The 18,916-nt window shown below is 39.8% G+C and overlaps 1 protein-coding gene across 11 annotated transcripts in view; it reads left to right on the forward strand.

The window, feature by feature from the left end:
* The window catches only part of FAM184A (family with sequence similarity 184 member A), a 123,986-nt gene that overhangs the window by 36,485 nt on the left and 68,585 nt on the right, over positions 1 to 18,916 (forward strand). For 10 of the 11 annotated variants that reach the window (XR_015132727.1, XR_015132726.1, XM_086317109.1 and 7 more), the window contains exons 2-4: positions 15,108 to 15,962; positions 16,918 to 17,053; positions 18,638 to 18,819. Coding sequence is in view for 9 of the 11 variants with exons in the window: in XM_086317109.1 (XP_086173235.1) it covers positions 15,108 to 15,962; positions 16,918 to 17,053; positions 18,638 to 18,819 (1,173 nt within the window). In the remaining 2 variants the exon portion in view is untranslated. Of the gene's footprint in view, positions 1 to 15,107; positions 15,963 to 16,917; positions 17,054 to 17,625; positions 17,722 to 18,637; positions 18,820 to 18,916 lie in introns of those variants that run through there. The other variant, XM_086317118.1, reaches the window with a different exon arrangement.

Raw genomic sequence — 18,916 nt, forward strand, 5'->3', positions numbered from 1 at the left:
TTCTGATTAAAGGAGACTGAAGTCTCAATGTGGGATCCTTGATTAGATCTGCATTTATAGAGAAGAACTGCTATAAATTTTATACTATTGGAATAGTTTGATGAACTTGAATGCAGTCTGTATATTAGCTATTATTCTAGGTTTAACTTCTTAGGTGTAATAGTGTTGTTGTCTTTGATCTTAGGAAATATATACTAATGTAGTTAGGGGTGACAAATACCTGGAGCTTATCTTCAGGTAGTTTTGAAAAAAGAGAGGTGTGTATGTGTGTGTGCGCACATGTGTGTGCATGTAACATGCTTGGTGATGAATGAGTTTGTTTTTTTCTTTCTGACACTCATTTTACACGAAATGATGTTCTCTGGGTTTTGCTACTTTTTTTCTCTTGGATGAGTGGTCGGTCCTTTGAGACCTTCTCATTTGATTTGTTTCCTTTTGTCCACCTCATTTTCTATCATGAAGCTGCTTGAGACTAGTTCTTGGCTCAATTCATTTTACATTGCAGTGATTAATCCTGTACTCTAGGTAGCATAAATATATGCTATTATTGATCATCAGTAGAATAAGTAATGGGGAAGGCAATGGCACCCCACTCCAGTACTCTTGCCTGGAAAATCCCATGGACGGAGGAGCCTGGTAGGCTGTAGTCCATGGGGTCGCTAAGAGTCGGTCACGACTGAGCGACTTCACTTTCACTTTTCACTTTCATGCATTGGAGAAGGAAATGGCAACTCACTCCAGTGTTCTTGCCTGGAGAATCCCAGGGACAGGGGAGCCTGGTGGGCTGCCGTCTATAGGGTCACACAGAGTCGGACACGACTGAAGTGACTTAGCAGCAGCAGTAGCAGAATAAGTAAGAAAATATGGATGGATTTGTGCAGTCTCATCATCTCTAAAACACATTTAAACACATTTTATTGACATGCCTTTAAGGATGTTAATAATATTCAGACACCAAGCGGTGATCCATCTATAGAAACATTAGATTCTCTAAATAAGCTACTTAGAGCTCATCAGTTACGTTTAATAATGTGTGGTCTGAGAGTACTACTGAGTGTGAACTGAGGTACAGCGCTCTCCGGTCTGTGTCTTTGCTTTAGAACAGGCTGAGGTCAATAACCCACTGTTTTGGATAAGTTTGAGAAACTCTTTTCAATATTTAACTTTGGAACCTTAAGGACCAAGGAACCTTTTCGTAATTATATCTGAGAGTTTAATAATAAAAACAGAATTATAGGAATGTATTCTTCCTTTATTTAAAGTGTACGAGATCTCTTTTTTTTTAATTGAAGTATAACTGACCTACAACACTGCATTAGTTAATTGAGGTATAACTGACCTACAACACTGCATTAGTTCCAGGTACACAACACAGTGATTCGGTATTCCTGTATATCACAAAATGTTAAGTCTGTTACTATCTGACATAATACAAAGTTATTACAATATTATTTCCTGTATTCCCCATGCTGTACATTTCATACCCATGACTCGTTTATTTTGTAACTGGAAGTTAACCCTCTTGATCTCCCTCACCTATTTCACTCCGCTCCCCGTCATCTCCCCTCTGGCAATCACTTGGTTGTTCTCTGTGAGAGCCTGTTGCTATTTTGTTATTTGTTCATTGTTCTGTTTTTTTAGATTCTACATATAATTGAAGTTATAATGGTTTTTCTCTTTGTCTGACTAATTTACTTAGTATGATATCCTTTTATATCCATCCATGTTGTCTCAATGGCAAGATTTCATTTTGTAAATGAGTTTTAAATAACTTATTTATAAAAGAGAAATGAAAACATAGAGAAGGAACTTATGACTACCAGGGCTAGAGGGATAGATTGGCAGTTTGGGACTGACGTGTACACACTGCTATATTTAAAATAGATGACCAACAAGGAGCTCTTGTATAGAACAAGGAACTCAGCTCAATATTCTGTAATAACCTAAATGAGAAAAGAATTTGAAAAGGGATCAGACAGGTCAGATCAGTCTCTAAGTCGTGTCCGACTCTTTGCAACCCCATGAATCGCAGCACGCCAGGCCTCCCTGTCCATCACCAACTCCCGGAGTTCACTCAGACTCACGTCCATCGAGTCAGTGATGCCATCCAGCCATCTCATCCTCTGTCGTCCCCTTCTCCTCCTGCCCCCAATCCCTCCCAGCATCAGAGTCTTTTCCAATGAGTCAACTCTTTGCATGAGGTGGCCAAAGTACTGGAGTTTCAGCTTCAGCTTCAGCATCATTCCTTCCAAAGAAATCCCAGGGCTGATCTCCTTCAGAATGGACTAGTTGGATCTCCTTGCAGTCCAAGGGACTCTCAAGAGTCTTCTCCAACACCACAGTTCAAAAGCATCAATTCTTCGGCGCTCAGCCTTCTTCACAGTCCAACTGTCACATCCATACATGACCACTGGAAAAACCATAGCCTTGACTAGACGGACATTTGTTGGCAAAGTAATGTCTCTGCTTTTGAATATGCTATCTAGGTTGGTCATAACTTTCCTTCCAAGGAGCAAGCGTCTTTTAATTTCATGGCGGCAGTAACCATCTGTAGTGATTTTAGAGCCCAGAAAAATAAAGTCTGACACTGTTTCCACTGTTTCCCCATCTATTTCCCATGAAGTGGTGGAACTGGATGCCATGATCTTCATTTTCTGAATGTTGAGATTTAAGCCAACTTTTTTACTCTCCACTTTCACTTTCATCAAGAGGCTTTTGAGTTCCTCTTCACTTTCTGCCATAAGGGTGGTGTCATCTGCATATCTGAGGTTATTGATATTTCTCCTGGCAATCTTGATTCCAGCTTGTGGTTCTTCCAGCCTAGCGTTTCTCATGATGTACTCTGCATATAAGTTAAATAAACAGGGTGACAATATACAGCCTTGACATACTCCTTTTCCTTTTTGGAACCAGTCTGTTGTTCCATGTCCAGTTCTAACTGTTGCTTCCTGACCTGCATACAGGTTTCTCAGGAGGCAGGTCAGAGGGTCTGGTATTCCCATCTCTTTCAGAATTTTCCACAGTTTATTGTTTATTGTGATCCACACAGTCAAAGGCTTTGGCATAGTCAATAAAGCAGAAATAGATGTTTTTCTGGAACTCTCTTGCTTTTTCTGTGATCCAGCGGATGTTGGCAATTTGATCTCTGGTTCCTCTGCCTTTTCTAAAACCAGCTTGAACATCAGGAAGTTCACGGTTCACATATTGCTGAAGCCTGGCTTGGAGAATTTTGAGCATTACTTTACTAGCATGTGAGATGAGTGCAATTGTGTGGTAGTTTGAGCATTCTTTGGCATTGCCTTTCTTTGGGATTGGAATGAAAACTGACCTTTTCTGGCCCTGTGGCCACTGCTGAGTTTTCCAAATTTGCTGGCGTATTGAGTGCAGCACTTTCACAGCATCATCTTTCAGCATTTGGAATAGCTCAACTGGAATTCCATCACCTCCACTAGCTTTGTTCATAGTGATGCTTTCTAAGGCCCACTTGACTTCACATTCCAGGATGTCTGGCTCTAGGTGAGTGATCACACCATCGTGATTATCTTGGTCATGGAGATCTTTTTTGTACAGTTCTTCTGTGTATTCTTGCCACCTCTTCTTAATATCTTCTGCTTCTGTTAGGTCCATACCATTTCTGTCCTTTATTGCGCCCATCTTTGCATGAAATGTTCCCTTGGTATCTCCAATTTTCTTGAAGAAATCCCTAGTCTTTCCCATTCTGTTGTTTTCCTCTATTTCTTTGCATCGATCACTGAGGAAGGCTTTCTCATCTCTCCTTGCTATTCTTTGGAACTCTGCATTCAGATGCTTATATCTTTCCTTTTCTCCTTTGCTTTTCACTTCTCTTCTTTTCACAGCTATTTGTAAGGCCTCCCCAGACAGCCATTTTGCTTTTTTGCCTTTCTTTTCCATGGGGATGGTCTTGATCCCTGTCTCCTGTACAATGTCACGAACCTCCGTCCATAGTTCATCAGGCACTCTATCTATCAGATCTAGTCCCTTAAATCTATTTCTCACTTCCACTGTATAATCATAAGGGGTTTACTCCAATATAAAGTAAAACTTTTTTTAAAGATTTCATTTTTCATGGCTAACACTCCATAGTGTGTGTGTGGGCGGTATGTATGTATATCACATTTTCTTTATCATTCATCTGTTGATGGGTGTTTAGGTCGCTTCCATAACTTGGCTGTTGTAAACAAAGCTGCAGTGAACATATGGGTCCATATATCTTTCTGAATTAGTGTTTTTTTTTCCTGGAAAAATACTCAGAAGTAAAATTGTTGCATTGCATGGTAGTTCAATTTTTAAATCCTTGAGGAACCTTCATAAAGTTGTCACTGTGCATTGGTGCATAGTGACTGCATCAGATTACATTCCCACCAGTAGTGCTCAGGGGTTCCTTTTTCTCCACATTCTCACCAGTCCTTATTATTTGTTGTCTTTTGATAATAGCCATTCTGACAGATGTGAGGTGATAACTCATTGTGGTTTTTATTTGCATATCCTGATGATTAGTGATGTTGAGCATCTTTTCATGGCCATCTATATGTCTTCTTTGGAAGAATGTTTATTCAGATCTTCTGCCCATTTTTAATCGTGTTATCTGTTTGATGTTGAGTTGTATGAGTTATTCATACATTTTGGATATTAACTCCTTATCAGATATATTGTTTGAAAATATCTTTCCATTCAGTAGTCTGCCTTTTTTTTTTTCTGGTTGAGTATCCTTCACTGTGCAAAAGCTTTTTAGTTTGATGTAGTACCGATTGTTTATTTTCACTTTTATTTCCCTTTCCTGAAGAGACATAGCCAAAAAAATACTGCTTAAAACTGCTCTCAGGAAGCATACTGCCTACATTTTATTCTAGGAGTTTTATGGTTTCAGATCTTACATTTAAGTCTTCAATACGTTTTGATTTTATTTTCATATATGGTGTGAAAAAGTGGTCTGGTTTGATTCTTTTGCATGTAGTTGTCCAGTTTTCCCAACACTATTTATTGAGGAGGTGCTCTTTTCCCCATTATATATTCTTTGTCATAGGTTAATTGTATCAGACATTTAAAAAAATTTAGGTGAGAACGATGGCACCCCACTCCAGTACTCTTGCCTGGAAAATCCCATGGATGGAGGAGCCTGGTAGGCTACAATCCATGGGGTCGAAAAGAGTCGGACACGACTGAGCGACTTCACTTCCACTTTTCCCTTTCATGCATTGGAGAAGGAAATGGCAACCCACTCCAGTGTTCTTGCCTGGAGAATCCCAGGGACGGCGGAGCCTGGTGGGCTGCCGTCTGTGGGGTCACACAGAGTCGGACACGACTGAAGTGAGTTAGCAGCAGCAGCAGTAGCAGATGAGAACCTGTTCCTAGAGTGCAGACACCATCAGCAGCTTTTCTCAGAAAGGAGAATCTGAGATTTCTCCTTTTCACTTTGTAAGTTCTCTTGTGCCTCATGTAGTGCTTATATACTCTGAGGGTGAGCTCCCTCCCTTTCTCTTGCTCTCTCTGTCTCTTTCTCCCCTCCTCTCTCTCCATCTATTGGTCTGTCTGTCTCTGGCATTGATCAGAAAAGGAAAGTGCACAAATACCCAGAATTTCTGAATAAGCAATAAAAAAGGAAAAACGTTACCTGGAGAAGCAGTGATGACAGGGTCTGCTCATGGTCCTTGTGAGGTTGAGTTTGTCCTGAGGCAGACATACTGGGAAGGTGGAATGAGCTGCTCACCAACGTTAGGAGCATCATTTATGGTCAGTGGAGAAAAGCTGCTGATGGCTTCTGCATTCTAGAAACAGGATCTCATCTGTCTATTACAGAAGAGTATGCAACCATCAGACAGGAGTTGCCCATCTTCCCATTCCAGCTCAAATCCCAGTCTTGACCCTTGCTCTCTTGGAAGGACATCTTCCCTATTTTTCAGTCAATGCCAGTCTCTCCACCCGTGTCAGGAAATCCTTGCCTCAAACTTTCTCCATGACTTTCATGCAGTAATTAGCCCTTCCCTAGGTTACATTTTCAGTTCTTCTTTAAAAAACAAAAAAGAACCTCTCCCTTGACTGGACTCTGCTCCCTCCAAATCCATCATTCTAGTTGTCCCTCTGTATTTCTTTTTTTTTATCAACTGTTTCTTGGAGGTTTTTATTTTTTTCGCTCTCCAGCTAAATTGCCTCCATTCACTCACTGTCCACTCATCCACTTTCTCCACTTGTCCACTTGCTCCACCCTTACCACTCTACCGAATGTGCTGGCTCAAAGATTATTTCTGAGATACGCATTCTGAATGCAGGGGCTTCAAGTCTTCATTTTCTTGATTTTTTTGCAGGCTTTGACCAGATCCCCTGCCCTTCCCTTGCACCTAGAACTGTGATGCCCGGCTTCCACTCTAGCCCGTCTCTCTCAGCAGGTTGCCTCTGTCTGCGTGTCCTCAGCCTCCTCTGAACCCCACCCAAGACCCAGGCCTTGGTCCCCTTCATTCTTCCTCAGTAGTTTCTCCCCCTGGATCTTGTCCAGCTCAGCAACTCTGAGTGTCTCTGCAGTATGGACAGTGTCTAACCTTCCTAAGGCCAGAGCGCGTCGTTGTCTTCGTGGAGTCCTGTGCCAGCCCATCGATGTGTCTGTCACTTTAGGTTCCTTCACCCTGTTACTGTATCTCTGTGTGTGTGTGTGAGGCCCTCAGTCGTGTCCGACTCTTCGTGACCCTTCTATTGCTATAGCTCTCCCCTTAACATTTAGACTAAAACACATTCTGGTAAAAATGTTCTTAACATTTTGACTAAGATTCTGGTTAAATGTCCTGTGATAAACCGTAATGGAAAAGAATATGAAAAAGAATACACACACATACACTTAAGTGTGTGTGTGTATAACTGAATCACTTTGCTATACAGCAGAAATTAATACAACATTGTAATCAACTGTACATCAATAAAAAATTTTTTAAAGATTCTGATTAATATAAAGTAAGCGTTTTACTCAGAATAAGGGGAAACTCATACATTACCACCCTCTCTTACAAGCTGGAATCAAGATTGCCAGGAGAAATACCAATAACCTCAGATATGCAGATGACACCACCCATATGGCAGAAAGTGAAGAGGAACTAAAAAGCCTCTTGATGAGAGTGAAAGAGGAGAGTGAAAAAGTTGGCTTAAAGCTCAACATTCAGAAAACAAAGATCATCGCATCCGGTCCCATCACTTCATGGGAAATAGATGGGGAAACGGTGGAAACAGTGTCAGACTTTATTTTTGGGGGCTCCAAAATCACTGCAGATGGTGACAGCAGCCATGAAATTAAAAGACGCTTACTCCTTGGAAGGAAAGTTATGACCAACCTAGATAGCATATTCAAAAGCAGAGACATTACTTTGCCAACAAAGGTTCGTCTAGTCAAGGCTATGGTTTTTCCAGTGGTCATGTATGGATGTGAGTTGGACTGTGAATAAGGCTGAGTGCTGAAGAATTGATGATTTTGAACTGTGGTGTGTGGTGTTGAAGAAGACTCTTGAGAGTCCCTAGGAGTGCAAGGAGATCCAACCAGTCCATTCTGAAGGAGATCAGCCCTGGGATTTCTTTGGAAGGAATGATGCTAAAGCTGAAACTCCAGTACTTTGGCCACCTCATGCGAAGAGTTGACTCATTGGAAAAGACTCTGATGCTGGAAGGGATTGGGGGCAGGAGGAGAAGGGGACGACAGAGGATGAGATGGCTGGCTGGCATCACTGACTCGATGGACCTGAGTCTGGGTGAACTCCGGGAGTTGGTGATGGACAGGGAGGCCTGGCGTGCTGTGATGCATGGGGTCGCAAAGAGTCGGACACGACTGAGTGACTGGACTGAACTGAACTGACTAGCACCCCAGCAAAGACCCATTTTTTATTTCTCCTCCTTTGTAACACTTAACAAAACTTCACTTTGACTCACTGGGTTAATATTTCTTTAAGGTCAGTCTCCACGAAGCTGCAAGAGTAGACACTGCACATACGAATCCAGTTCACTGCTATGCTTTCTGTGCCAGTTACAGGTCTTGGCGTGTAGCAGGTGTGCAGTAACTTTTTGTTGAAGGGAAGAATGAACAAAGTAGGAATTGACCATTAAAGATTTGCTAATGAGCCGTTAAACTTTAGGTAATTGAGTTTTTTACATTTTCTTCAAAATATCTGTTTATTTGTTTTTTTAAAAGTATTGCGGTAAGGATGTGTGTTCAATATTCTTGGAAAAGTTTAAGGATAATTTTTATAAATCAGTTTTATGTTAGTGATTTTTAAGGAAATTTGAAGGGTATCTGTTCGTAATTAATGTTCCTTTAATTTTCTGTTTTCGTTTTCAGTGTTATGTTTATCTGCAGCTAAGGCATTTCGAGTATTGATTCATCCTTTTAGCACTGTTAGTGTTAATCTTTTTAAATGGTTTGTTTTCTGATTATCATAGTAAAATACATTCATTACAGAAGGTTTAGTCATACTTAATATCCTCAGTTAAAATTTGGTTAATTTACTTACACATTTAAAAAAAATTTTTTTTAACATTTTATTTTATTTTAAATTAATTTATTTTAATTGAAGGCTAATTACCTTATAATATTGTGGTGGTTTTTGCCATACATTGACATGAATCCGCCATGGGTGTACATATGTTCCCCATCCTGACCCCCCCTTCCCCCTCCCTCCCCATCCCATCCCTCGGGGTCATCCCAGGGCACCAGCCCTGAACACCCTGTCTCATGCATCAAGTCTGGACTGGCGATCTATTTCACATATGATAATATATATGTTTCAGTGGTACTCTCTCAGATCATCCCACCCTCACCTTCTCCCACAGAGTCCAAAAGACAGTTCTATATATCTCTTTTGCTGTCTTGCATACAGGGTTATTGTTACCGTCTTTCTAAATTCCATATATATGCATTAGTATACTGTATTGGTGTTTTTCTTTCTGACTTACTTCACTCTGTATAATAGGCTCCAGTTTCTCCCACCTCATTAGAACTGATTCAAATGTATTCTTTTTAATGGCTGAGTAATATTCCATTGTATATACGTATATCTTACATTTCTTATGTAAGAAAGCTGTGGTACACTTTTAAATATGTATCTGGGGATTCCCTGGTGGCCCAGTGGTTGAAGCTCTGCCTGCCAATGCAGGAGACATGGGTTTGATCCTTGTTTCTGGATGATCCCACGTGCCACTGAGCAGCTAAGCCCCTGAGCCACAACTGCTGAAGCCCCCATGCCCTAGAACCTGTACTCTGCAACAGGAGAAGCCACCCGCAATGAGAAACCCGAGAACCGCAGCTAGCAAGTAGCCCTCCCACCCCTGCTCTCAGCAGCTACAGAAAGCACCACACAGCAGCGAAGACCCAGCATGGCCAAAAATAAACAAATCCATAAATAAATCTTTAAAAATATTAAAAATAGTTGAAATATGTATCTGCACACATGCACACTCATTGTTTTCTCTGTATAAAATTGGCTCTAACTGTATATAGTAACAGGTGCATTTGCCTTATACGCAAAGCTTTTTCTTTGAAATATCCTCCTAAATGAGATGTGCTCTTCCGTGCTTTCCTGGTATTACATTGTGTGAATGTATCATCCTTTATTCAGCAATTCCCTCACCTTAGCAGTGTTAAACCTGTTGTATAATGTGCAGCAATTGAGGTTCACTTAAAATATTTTAAGGTAATATACTTTCCAGTGAGCATACTTTATTACTAATGAGTTAGCTGTTAATGAGAACATGTTTATATTGCCAATGTATTTGCTCCATCAACCATAACAAAGTACCGTAGACCTTCTTGCTGTGTCCTCATGTAGCAGACTCAGAGCAAGGAAGCAAGTGTTCTTGTGTCTCTTATAAAGGCTGTAAGTCCCATTGTGAGGACCCCATCCTCATGACCTCATCTGCATTTCATTACGTCCCGTTATCTCCATGCAACATCATACCGGGAGTGAGGGATTTCACCACGTGGCTTTTGTGGGGTTGGAGAGGAGACAGTTCAATTCACAGCAGTCAACAGTGAGAACTATTCAGACGCGATTTTTTTTACCTAAGTATCATTTTACCTAACTAGAGATTTATTTTTACCTAAGAGCATGAAAAGTTGGTTTAAAACTCAACACTCAGAAAACTAAGATCATGGCATCTGGTCCCATCACTTCATTGCAAATAGATGGGGAAACAGTGAGAGACTTTATTTTGGGGGGCTCCAAAATCACTGCAGATGGTGCCTGCAGCCATGAATTTAAAAGACGCTTGCTCCTTGGAAGAAAAATTATGACCAACCTAGACAGCATATGAAAAAGCAGAGACATTACTTTGCCAACAAAGGTCCACTTGTCAAGGCTATGGTTTTTCCAGTAGTCATTTATGGATGTGAGAGTTGGACCATAAAGAAAGCTGAGCGCTGAAGAATTGATGCTTTTGAACTGTGGTGCTGGAGAAGACTCTTGACAGTCCCTTGGACTGCATGGAGATCTAACCAGTCAATCCTAAAGGAAATCAGTCCTAAATATTCATTGGAACAACTGATGCTGAAGCTGAAACTCCAATACTCTGGCCACCTGATGCAAAGAACTGACTCATTTGAAAAGACCTTGATGCTGGGAAAGATTGAAGGCAGGAGGAGAAGGGGACAAGGAAGAGGATGAGATGGTTGGATGGCATCACGGACTCAGTGGGCGTGAGTTTGAATAAGCTTCGGGAGTTGGTGATGGACAGGGAAGCCTGGCGTGCTGCAGTCCATGGGGTAACAAAGAGTAGGACATGACTGAGCTACTGAGCTGGAGTAGCATTTTAAAAACTAGGATGTAGAATTGTTCTCATTTTATCTGCAGGCAAGATTATCTGAAAATCTTCATAGAAAAAATAAAAATTACTCAAAATTGCTTATTCATCATGTGATGTATAGTTAAATTATGCATTATTGGCATAAAATGGAACTGTGAAATTGCATGAAATTGTGGAAATGATTGTACTGTCCCATTCCATGAATGTTCATAGTTCCAGGAAAATTGCAAATGGCTCTTAATGTCTTTTAAAATAGTTTATGAAAAGAGACATTAGAAAATTTCCTTTTCCTATGTGGAAAATGATAGCCAATTTTATGGATGATTATGATCACTTACTGTAGTTTCTTTTAAAATTGGTCTCGTTCTCTCTGAAAAATAAATGATGTAACTAATAAGGAGGCCTCTATATCTTATAGTGCTTTATATTTTTTAAAAACAGCTTTATATAACATCATTTTAAAATGTCAATGATAAGTTGACCTTATAACAACGTCACTTGTAGAATAAGTATGATCCCCATTTAACTGAGAAACTTGAAGCTTGGAGAAATTATTTTACCTAGGGTCAAAATTTCCATTTGAGTCCATTCTGTTACTTCAAGTCATGTATCTTCTATGTGTTCAAAGAACATGGAACCATCTGTATTACCTTTATCTGAGAATTAGTATTTAATCAGATAAACATACTAATAAATAGTTACCTAGTAATTGTAATTATGTAGAAAAGTGAGCAATTGGAAAACACTCTGTATAGTTAAGGTACTTAACTCATTTAAAAATAATATAATTAAATAGTATATTTTAAATTATTTATGACAGCACTGCTAATTGTACTTGGCATAAGTACAACTGTTATTGGTACTGTTAATTGTTATTGTACTTGGCATCTTTTTATTGTTCATTTTAAAATTTTTAGAAATTTATTTTAACATTGCTTTTCCTGGAAGATACAAATATATCTTGTATCTTCAGTATGATATTATATTACTTTGTGTATTTTCAGAATCACATAATTGGTATTCTCTATGTATGGTACAAAGCCTGGACTGTTTAGTAGAGAGTAAACAAAGCCAGTGCAAAATCACTAAAAAAAAAATTTTGGCTGCCAGTTTTGACTGGTAAGATAGCTATGTATAGTTTAGAAGAAGAGTTGGTAATAAAGTCTTTTCCACGTCTACTCAACTCTACCGTTACAGCGGGAAGGCGGTTGTAGGCACGCATGATGGAATGGGCATAGCTTTGCTCCAATAAAACTTTGTTTACAAAAGACAAGCAGCAGCCATATCTGGATTTCAGGCTCTAGTTTGCTGATCCCTGGATTAGAATATAAGAAGAAATAGAAAGCCTCACCATAATATTTCCCTATTACTTATCAGATGTTTTGTTTACTTTTCTTAAATTCTGTTTTAATTTAATGCTTTAATTCATAACCTCTATCCTCTTTAATTTCACCTTTTTATTCACATTTTTATGTGTTCCTGAGCTTTTGTAATGTTCAGCTACTTTCTGGGCTCTCTAACATTGTTACCCAACTGTCCAGCCTTCTGGTCAGGGACCCCCAAATCTAACCCATATAACATTTACCAAGTTTCAGGAACGAGTGGTAGTAAGGAAATGGTGACATTGGGTATAAAGAAAAAAAATAGAATCTCATGAATGTGCGTGGTCTTGGAAGACTTACTAAAAGAGGTTAGAACTTGAGCTGACTCTCAAAGATCAGAGGGAAATTAAATTAGAAAAAAAAAGAGAAGGGTATTTCAATAGTTGACGAGGGGAAGCTCACATATTGCTGCCCTCTCCCTTTTAATCCCCAGTTATATAGGATTCCTTATATATTCCTTATATTCCTTAGTCTGGTCCTTTTCAAGATCATTTCCTGGAGCATAGTGATGACAGTGTGACTTGTTTTCTTTGGGAATGGCATCTCTTTGGATGATCTCTTTTCTTCCACATGCTTAGTAAGATGAAGAGGGAATGCATGCAGACATGCCCTGGGAAGGCCTGCAACCTGTGACCTAGACCAGCTCTGATTTAGGCCCTCTGGCAGATGGACTTCTCTCTGGCTAGTTGGTGTCTTCTCCCATAGTGCCCCCTCCAGTCTTTTTTGTATCTGTGTGGTAGACAGGTATCACCTTGAGGGAAGGGAATAGGAAACCACCCAGCTTTCTTGGTTGTAGGCTACTTTTAAGATTAAATGTGTAAAGTAAAGGAGGCTTCCATGGGGATCTGTGTTAGCTCATTAGGAACACAACTTGGAATTTGGAATTAGGTTTATTCAAAAAAAGAGAGACACTGTGAATAAGCTTTTATTTCCCTTCTGTGCACATAGCTTCCTGTGGTCCTTGTAGGACAAAGGGTAGTTGTGGCCAGACAGAAGGTATCTTGCCATCTCAATCTGTTTTCCTTTGGTATAATTACATGTCATTCATGCTGTAAGAAAATAGATATAGCAGACCTAGTGAAGTATGGTCAGGAGACTGGGTGTCTAAGACAGAGCCCTGTGCAGAGAGAGTGAAGTCCTTGCAGTGGGGTAGTTCCAGGGTGAATTCTTCCTTCTGCCAGTGTAGCTGCAGGCCTAGCAGGTGCCAGCCTAGATTTAGCAGCAGGATCTGCAATTCCCAGGACCTGTGGAGAGCCAGGTGCTCTCAGTTGCCTCCGGCTGCATAAACAAGTTCTCTACAAAAAGTGCCACTTCTGCACCATAATTTTACATTCTTATTTTGTATTAAGCTTTGAAACTTGGTGTGTATTTTATCCTTATGTGTGTTAGTCGCTCAGTCGTGTCTAACTCTTTGCTACCCTATGGACTGTAGTCTGCCAGGCTCCTCTGTCCGTGGAATTCTCCAGGCAAGAATACTGGAGTGGGTTGCCATTCCCTTCTCCAGGGGATCTTCCCGACCCAGGGATTGAACCTGGGTCTCCTGTATTGCAGGCATATTCGTTACCATCTGAGCCACCAGGGAAGCCCCTGTATAATTGCAAACGTATTTGGTGTTGGATTTCATTTCTAAATCCAGAGTAAGATCACATTAAAATGAACAAAGTTCCAGGACACTGATATTTAGCTTCTGGATTGTTGGAGTGTATAGTTTTTATGTTTATGTCTTTTTACTTCATAAAAAAGTAGGCACATTTCTAAAAAGTCTTAAGTAACAGCTGTGGCTGTATCTGTTGGACCACAGTGCTGTAACGAAAGACATCAAGGAACATAAAGAGTGGGAGTGTTGCTATAAAGGGAACATGTTGTCATTGGAATTAGGTGAGGAAATCTCAGTGGAATCATTAAAACCCAAGGATGAAAATGTAAAGAAAGACCTGTACTCAGAACACTCTGGCTCTAGGAATTTGGCTTGCTTGGAAGCAGAAGGAAAATTAGGCAGTGAATAAAACCACAGCATTTGAGAGGTGAACACAAAAGTGCTAATTGAATTTTGTGAGACCACTTAGGAGTGAAAAGGATCGGATTTAAAAACAGAGCATAGGGAATTAGAAAAGGAAGTTTCTACATTTAAAATATACCAGACTTTAAGCAGTTGAAAGAGACCTTTGGGAAGACCTAAAGCATCCCCTCATGCACTGTACTTAGTCACTCAGTCGTGTCCGACTCTGTGACCCCATGGATTGCAGCCCGCCAGGCTTGACCCTGACAGCAGCAATCCTGGGAGGCTCGGTGGGCTGGTATAAATCCTTTTGGAAGAGGTCATAGGGGTAGAGGTCAAACTACTGGGAGGGAACAAAGCCCCACCCATCAGCAGAAAATTGGGTTAAAGATTTACTGAGGTTGGCCTTGCCCACCAGAGCAAGACCCAATTTTCCCCACAGCCAGCCCCTCCCATCAGGAAGCTTGCACATCCATCAGAGTGCAGACAGAATGAAAACCACAGTCACAGAAAACTAACCAAAATGATCAGGTGGATCACAGCTTTGTGTAACTTAATGAAACTATGAGCCATGCCATGTGGGGTTACCCAAGGTGGATGGGGCCACAGGAAAACTCCATTCTCATAGACCAGGTAGCCTTCTTTGTCACTTTCATCCTTACTGTTCATTTCTAGGAAAAAAATAAATCCTTAATTTTGAATGCTTTAAAATTCTGATTAAAAAGTCTTCAAATACAGAGTTTAAGATTGGGCTAAGTAAATTTGCCAAGTAAATCTGTGAGTACAAAAACTATACATGAAGTTTCAATATTTAATATTTATCAGAGCTAATATTATGTACATAGAAAAAAATACCGACCCAAATGAATGAATGAACAATTAGAAAATAATATGGTTTACTACTGGATTCTTATTCCTTTTTCTTCAAAACCATGCAGGTAATATATGCTTTGAACACTAAAAATGATGAACACGAATCTGCAATTCAAGCCCTCAAGGATGCTCATGAAGAAGAAATCCAACAAATTCTTGCAGAAACAAGAGAGAAAATATTGCAGTATAAAAGCAGAGTAACCGAGGAGTTAGACCTTAGGAGAAAGATTCAAGTTTTAGAAGCATCCTTAGAAGATCACATAAAAATGAAGCAGCAGGCTTTGACAGAATTTGAGGCTTATAAGCACAGAGTGGAGGACATGCAGCTTTGTGCAGAAGCCCAGCATGTCCAGCGCATAGTAACCATGTCTAGAGAAGTTGAGGAGATTAGAAGGAAATTTGAGGAAAGATTACGGAGTTTTGGACAACTCCAGGTACAGTTTGAAAAAGACAAACGGTTGGCGTTGGAAGATTTGAGAACCGCTCACAGACGGGAGATCCAAGAGCTGCTGAAGTGCCAGCAGGATCACAGTGCCTCAGTCAACAAGGGGCAGGAGAAAGCAGAGGAGCTGCACCGGATGGAGGTGGAGGCCTTAAATAAGACCCTGGAGGAGCTCAGGCTCGAGCGCAAGAAGCTCGTTGAGGATTATGAAGGCAAGCTGCATAAAGCTCAGTCCTTTTATGAACATGAGCTGGATACTTTGAAAAGGTCACAGCTTTTTACAGCAGAAAGCCTCCAGGCTAGCAAAGAAAAGGAAGCAGATCTTAGAAAAGAATTTCAGGGACAAGAAGCAATTTTGCGAAAAACCATAGGAAAATTAAAGACAGAGTTACAGATGGTACAGGATGAAGCCGGAAGTCTCCGTGACAAATGCCAAAAGCTTCAAATAGCGCTGGTTACAGCGGAGAACGATGTTCAGGTGAGTAAAGAATAGTACATTCAACACGTGGATTTTTTTTTCCCCCAGTTTTGTCTTTTTCTTTTTGATTAGACCACTTTTTTTTTTTTAAATTTGGCATTTTTTCCTACTTTTGTGAGAAAATCAGTGGAAGGATAATCTTTATTAGGACTTTATTTATTTTTACTAAGACTTCTCTATAGCTCAAACAGTTAAGAATCTGCCTGCGATACAGGAGACCAGGGTTCGATCCCTGGGTTGGGAAGTTCCTCTGGAAAAGGGAGTGTCAATCTGCTCCAGTATTCTTGCCCAGAGAATTCCATGGACAGAGAAGCCTGGTGGGCTGCAGTCCATGGGGTCGCAAAGAGTCAGACACGACTGAGTGACTAACACACACACAGTCTTTATTACCCTGTAGCTGTTATTTCCTATAACAATTTCAGATATTAAAGGCCCAAAAAGATAAGCTTAAAACCTTGTTGATTGTTTACAGGAGGATTTTATTTAAATAATATATTAATATTTTTCTAGTGATTTGGGAAGTTTAAAAACACTGGTCTTTAGTTGTGTTTTTTCCTTTCCCTTCACTAGTGATGGTCTGTACATTCTTTGATATCCAGACACTGAACAAAAAATTAACATTGCTTTGTAAACCTGAATTAAATAGGGGTATGGAACAATTTCTGGAAAAAAAAAAAAAAAGCCAAAGAGTCTCTATGGAAAGTCTCTTAGTTTTATTGGCATAGAAAATTTCATAGGTGTGTTTTTAATATCTGTGCAGCATTTAAATATATTAGAAAGGATTGCATAGCCAACATGAAGATCACAAGATATGTGTCACTAATACAGATAGAAAACTCTAGGTATTGTTAAGTTTGACTTTTGAATAGGAGATAGTTGCTGCTGGAAGTTTATATGAATTATTTAGCCTAGTATCATTCTTACATATTGACAATGGCTATTTGATCTTTCTTAGGTTCTTCAAAAACAGCTTGATGATGCCAAGGAGGGAGAAATGGCCTTATTAAGCAGGCACAAGGAGGTGGAAAGTGAGCTGGCAGCAGCCAGAGAACGTTTACAACAGCAAGCCTCAGATCTTGTCCTCAAAGCTAGTATGTCCAACCACGGTTCTTAGTGTATTCCTCAGCTAAGACCAGCACTTAAATGTTAATTCAAGACAAAACTAGCCTTTTTTATTTTCTCTTATTTTAAAATTATTTAGGTTTTAAATATGTTAAAGGGTTCTGTTATGTTATTGATTAATCATAAGAGAAGCAAATGATAACTTTTAGGAATATATTTCTATAAAAAGTTAAGATTTATAGGTTTTTATTATTTTTTTAAGTCTTCATTGAATTTTTGAATTTATTGAATTTATAGTATAATTTCTACCGTATGTTTTGGTTTTTTGGCCATGAGGCATGTGGGATCATAGTTCCCCGACCAGGGATCAAACCTGTACCCCCTGAATTGGAAGACAAAGTCTTAACCACTGGACATTGAGAGAAGTCCCAAGAGTTATAGGTTTTAGCACCAATAAGGCATTCACTAAAAGAAAAACACTCCAAGAGGCTTCTTAGTCCTTTAAAAACATGTCCTTTTAAAACATAAATATTTTAAAGTGCTTAAATTAGTAAACTGTATTTCGTTATAGCAGCCTCGTTTCATTTGGTTTATTAATAAGGATCATTGCATACATTGAAGCTGGGCTGCCCCACCTGATGTGACTCACGTGCCCAGAGGAGGAGGGTGACCCATCTCAGTCTGAAGTGACATTTTGGTAAGCCCAGGGAGGCCTCTGAACAAGTTCCATGAGGATGTCATCTGATTGGCTCATCACTGAATCCCAAATTACCCTGCCTCTGAAGTAGCAACTTTTGAACTTTTATGTGTATGAGAATCACCTGGACAGCTTGTACAACCGCAGGTGCTGGGCCCCAGCCCCAGAGTTTCTGATGCGTAGGTCTGGGGTGGGCTTCATTTCTGACGGGTGGTCCCAGATACTGCCTGTGTTGTTGGTGCAGGGCACTTTGAGAGCCTCTGTTCTAACACTTCCTTGAGAATTTTTCTCGTGTTCACTTTTCACCTCTGTAGCTCTGCTTAGATCCTCCCCCTGCCCCACCACTTTTTTTTTTGCTGTTGTCATTTATTTCAGTTTTTCATAACCTTGCTCTTCTTATCTGTCTCTTACTCTGCCTTACTTCTTTATCAGGTCTGTAGTCTAAAACAAATTTAGTTTCAACCAGACTGCTGCCTGCCATCTTTATTTGCTGCATGCAAATTTCTTCCTTTTTATGTTAGAATTTGGAAAAAAAAGATTGGAAAAGAATAAGTTACTCATTTTAGTGCCACAGTGCTACTCAGTGCCTCTTCTCTTACTTTGTTTTACTCCCAAGACTTTTATATGTACCCTGAGGAGTTGTTTCTACTTCAACTTAAAACAGCTTGAAATCTTCAGAAATGATTGGAATGGTCCTGGGTGCAGGGAGCAGCATCAGTGATGTAATACATATTGTAATGAGTACTTGGATAATAAGTATTCCCAAGGTCAATATTTCTGTTGAAACCAAAGAACTAGTTGTACATGCAGACCATTTGTTTTACTTAGGTATTAAGTACATTGTGTCATTAACTATAAACTATTTTGTACCACAAGGTAACAGATTTGAATTTGGGGCTTTCTTTTGGGGTGTTAGGTCATATTGGAATGCTTCAAGCAACTCAAATGACCCAGGAGGTTACAATTAAAGATCTAGAATCAGAAAAATCAAGGGCCAATGAAAGATTATCTCAGCTTGAAGAAGAAAGAGCTTTTCTGCAAAGCAAAACTCAGAGTCTGGATGAAGAGCAGAAGCAGCAGATTTTGGAACTGGAGAAGGTAGAGTCTTGGAGGAACCCCCTCTCCTTTGCACCACCCATGAAAGGAAAAGAAGAAAAATCCAGTTTTATTCTTTTTCAAATTTGATTTAGAGTGT

This window comes from Bos grunniens, chromosome 9 (assembly GCF_055505025.1).
Source record: "Bos grunniens cultivar Pamir isolate PY7600 chromosome 9, Bosgru_T2T1.0, whole genome shotgun sequence".
Lineage (NCBI taxonomy): Eukaryota > Metazoa > Chordata > Mammalia > Artiodactyla > Bovidae > Bos > Bos grunniens.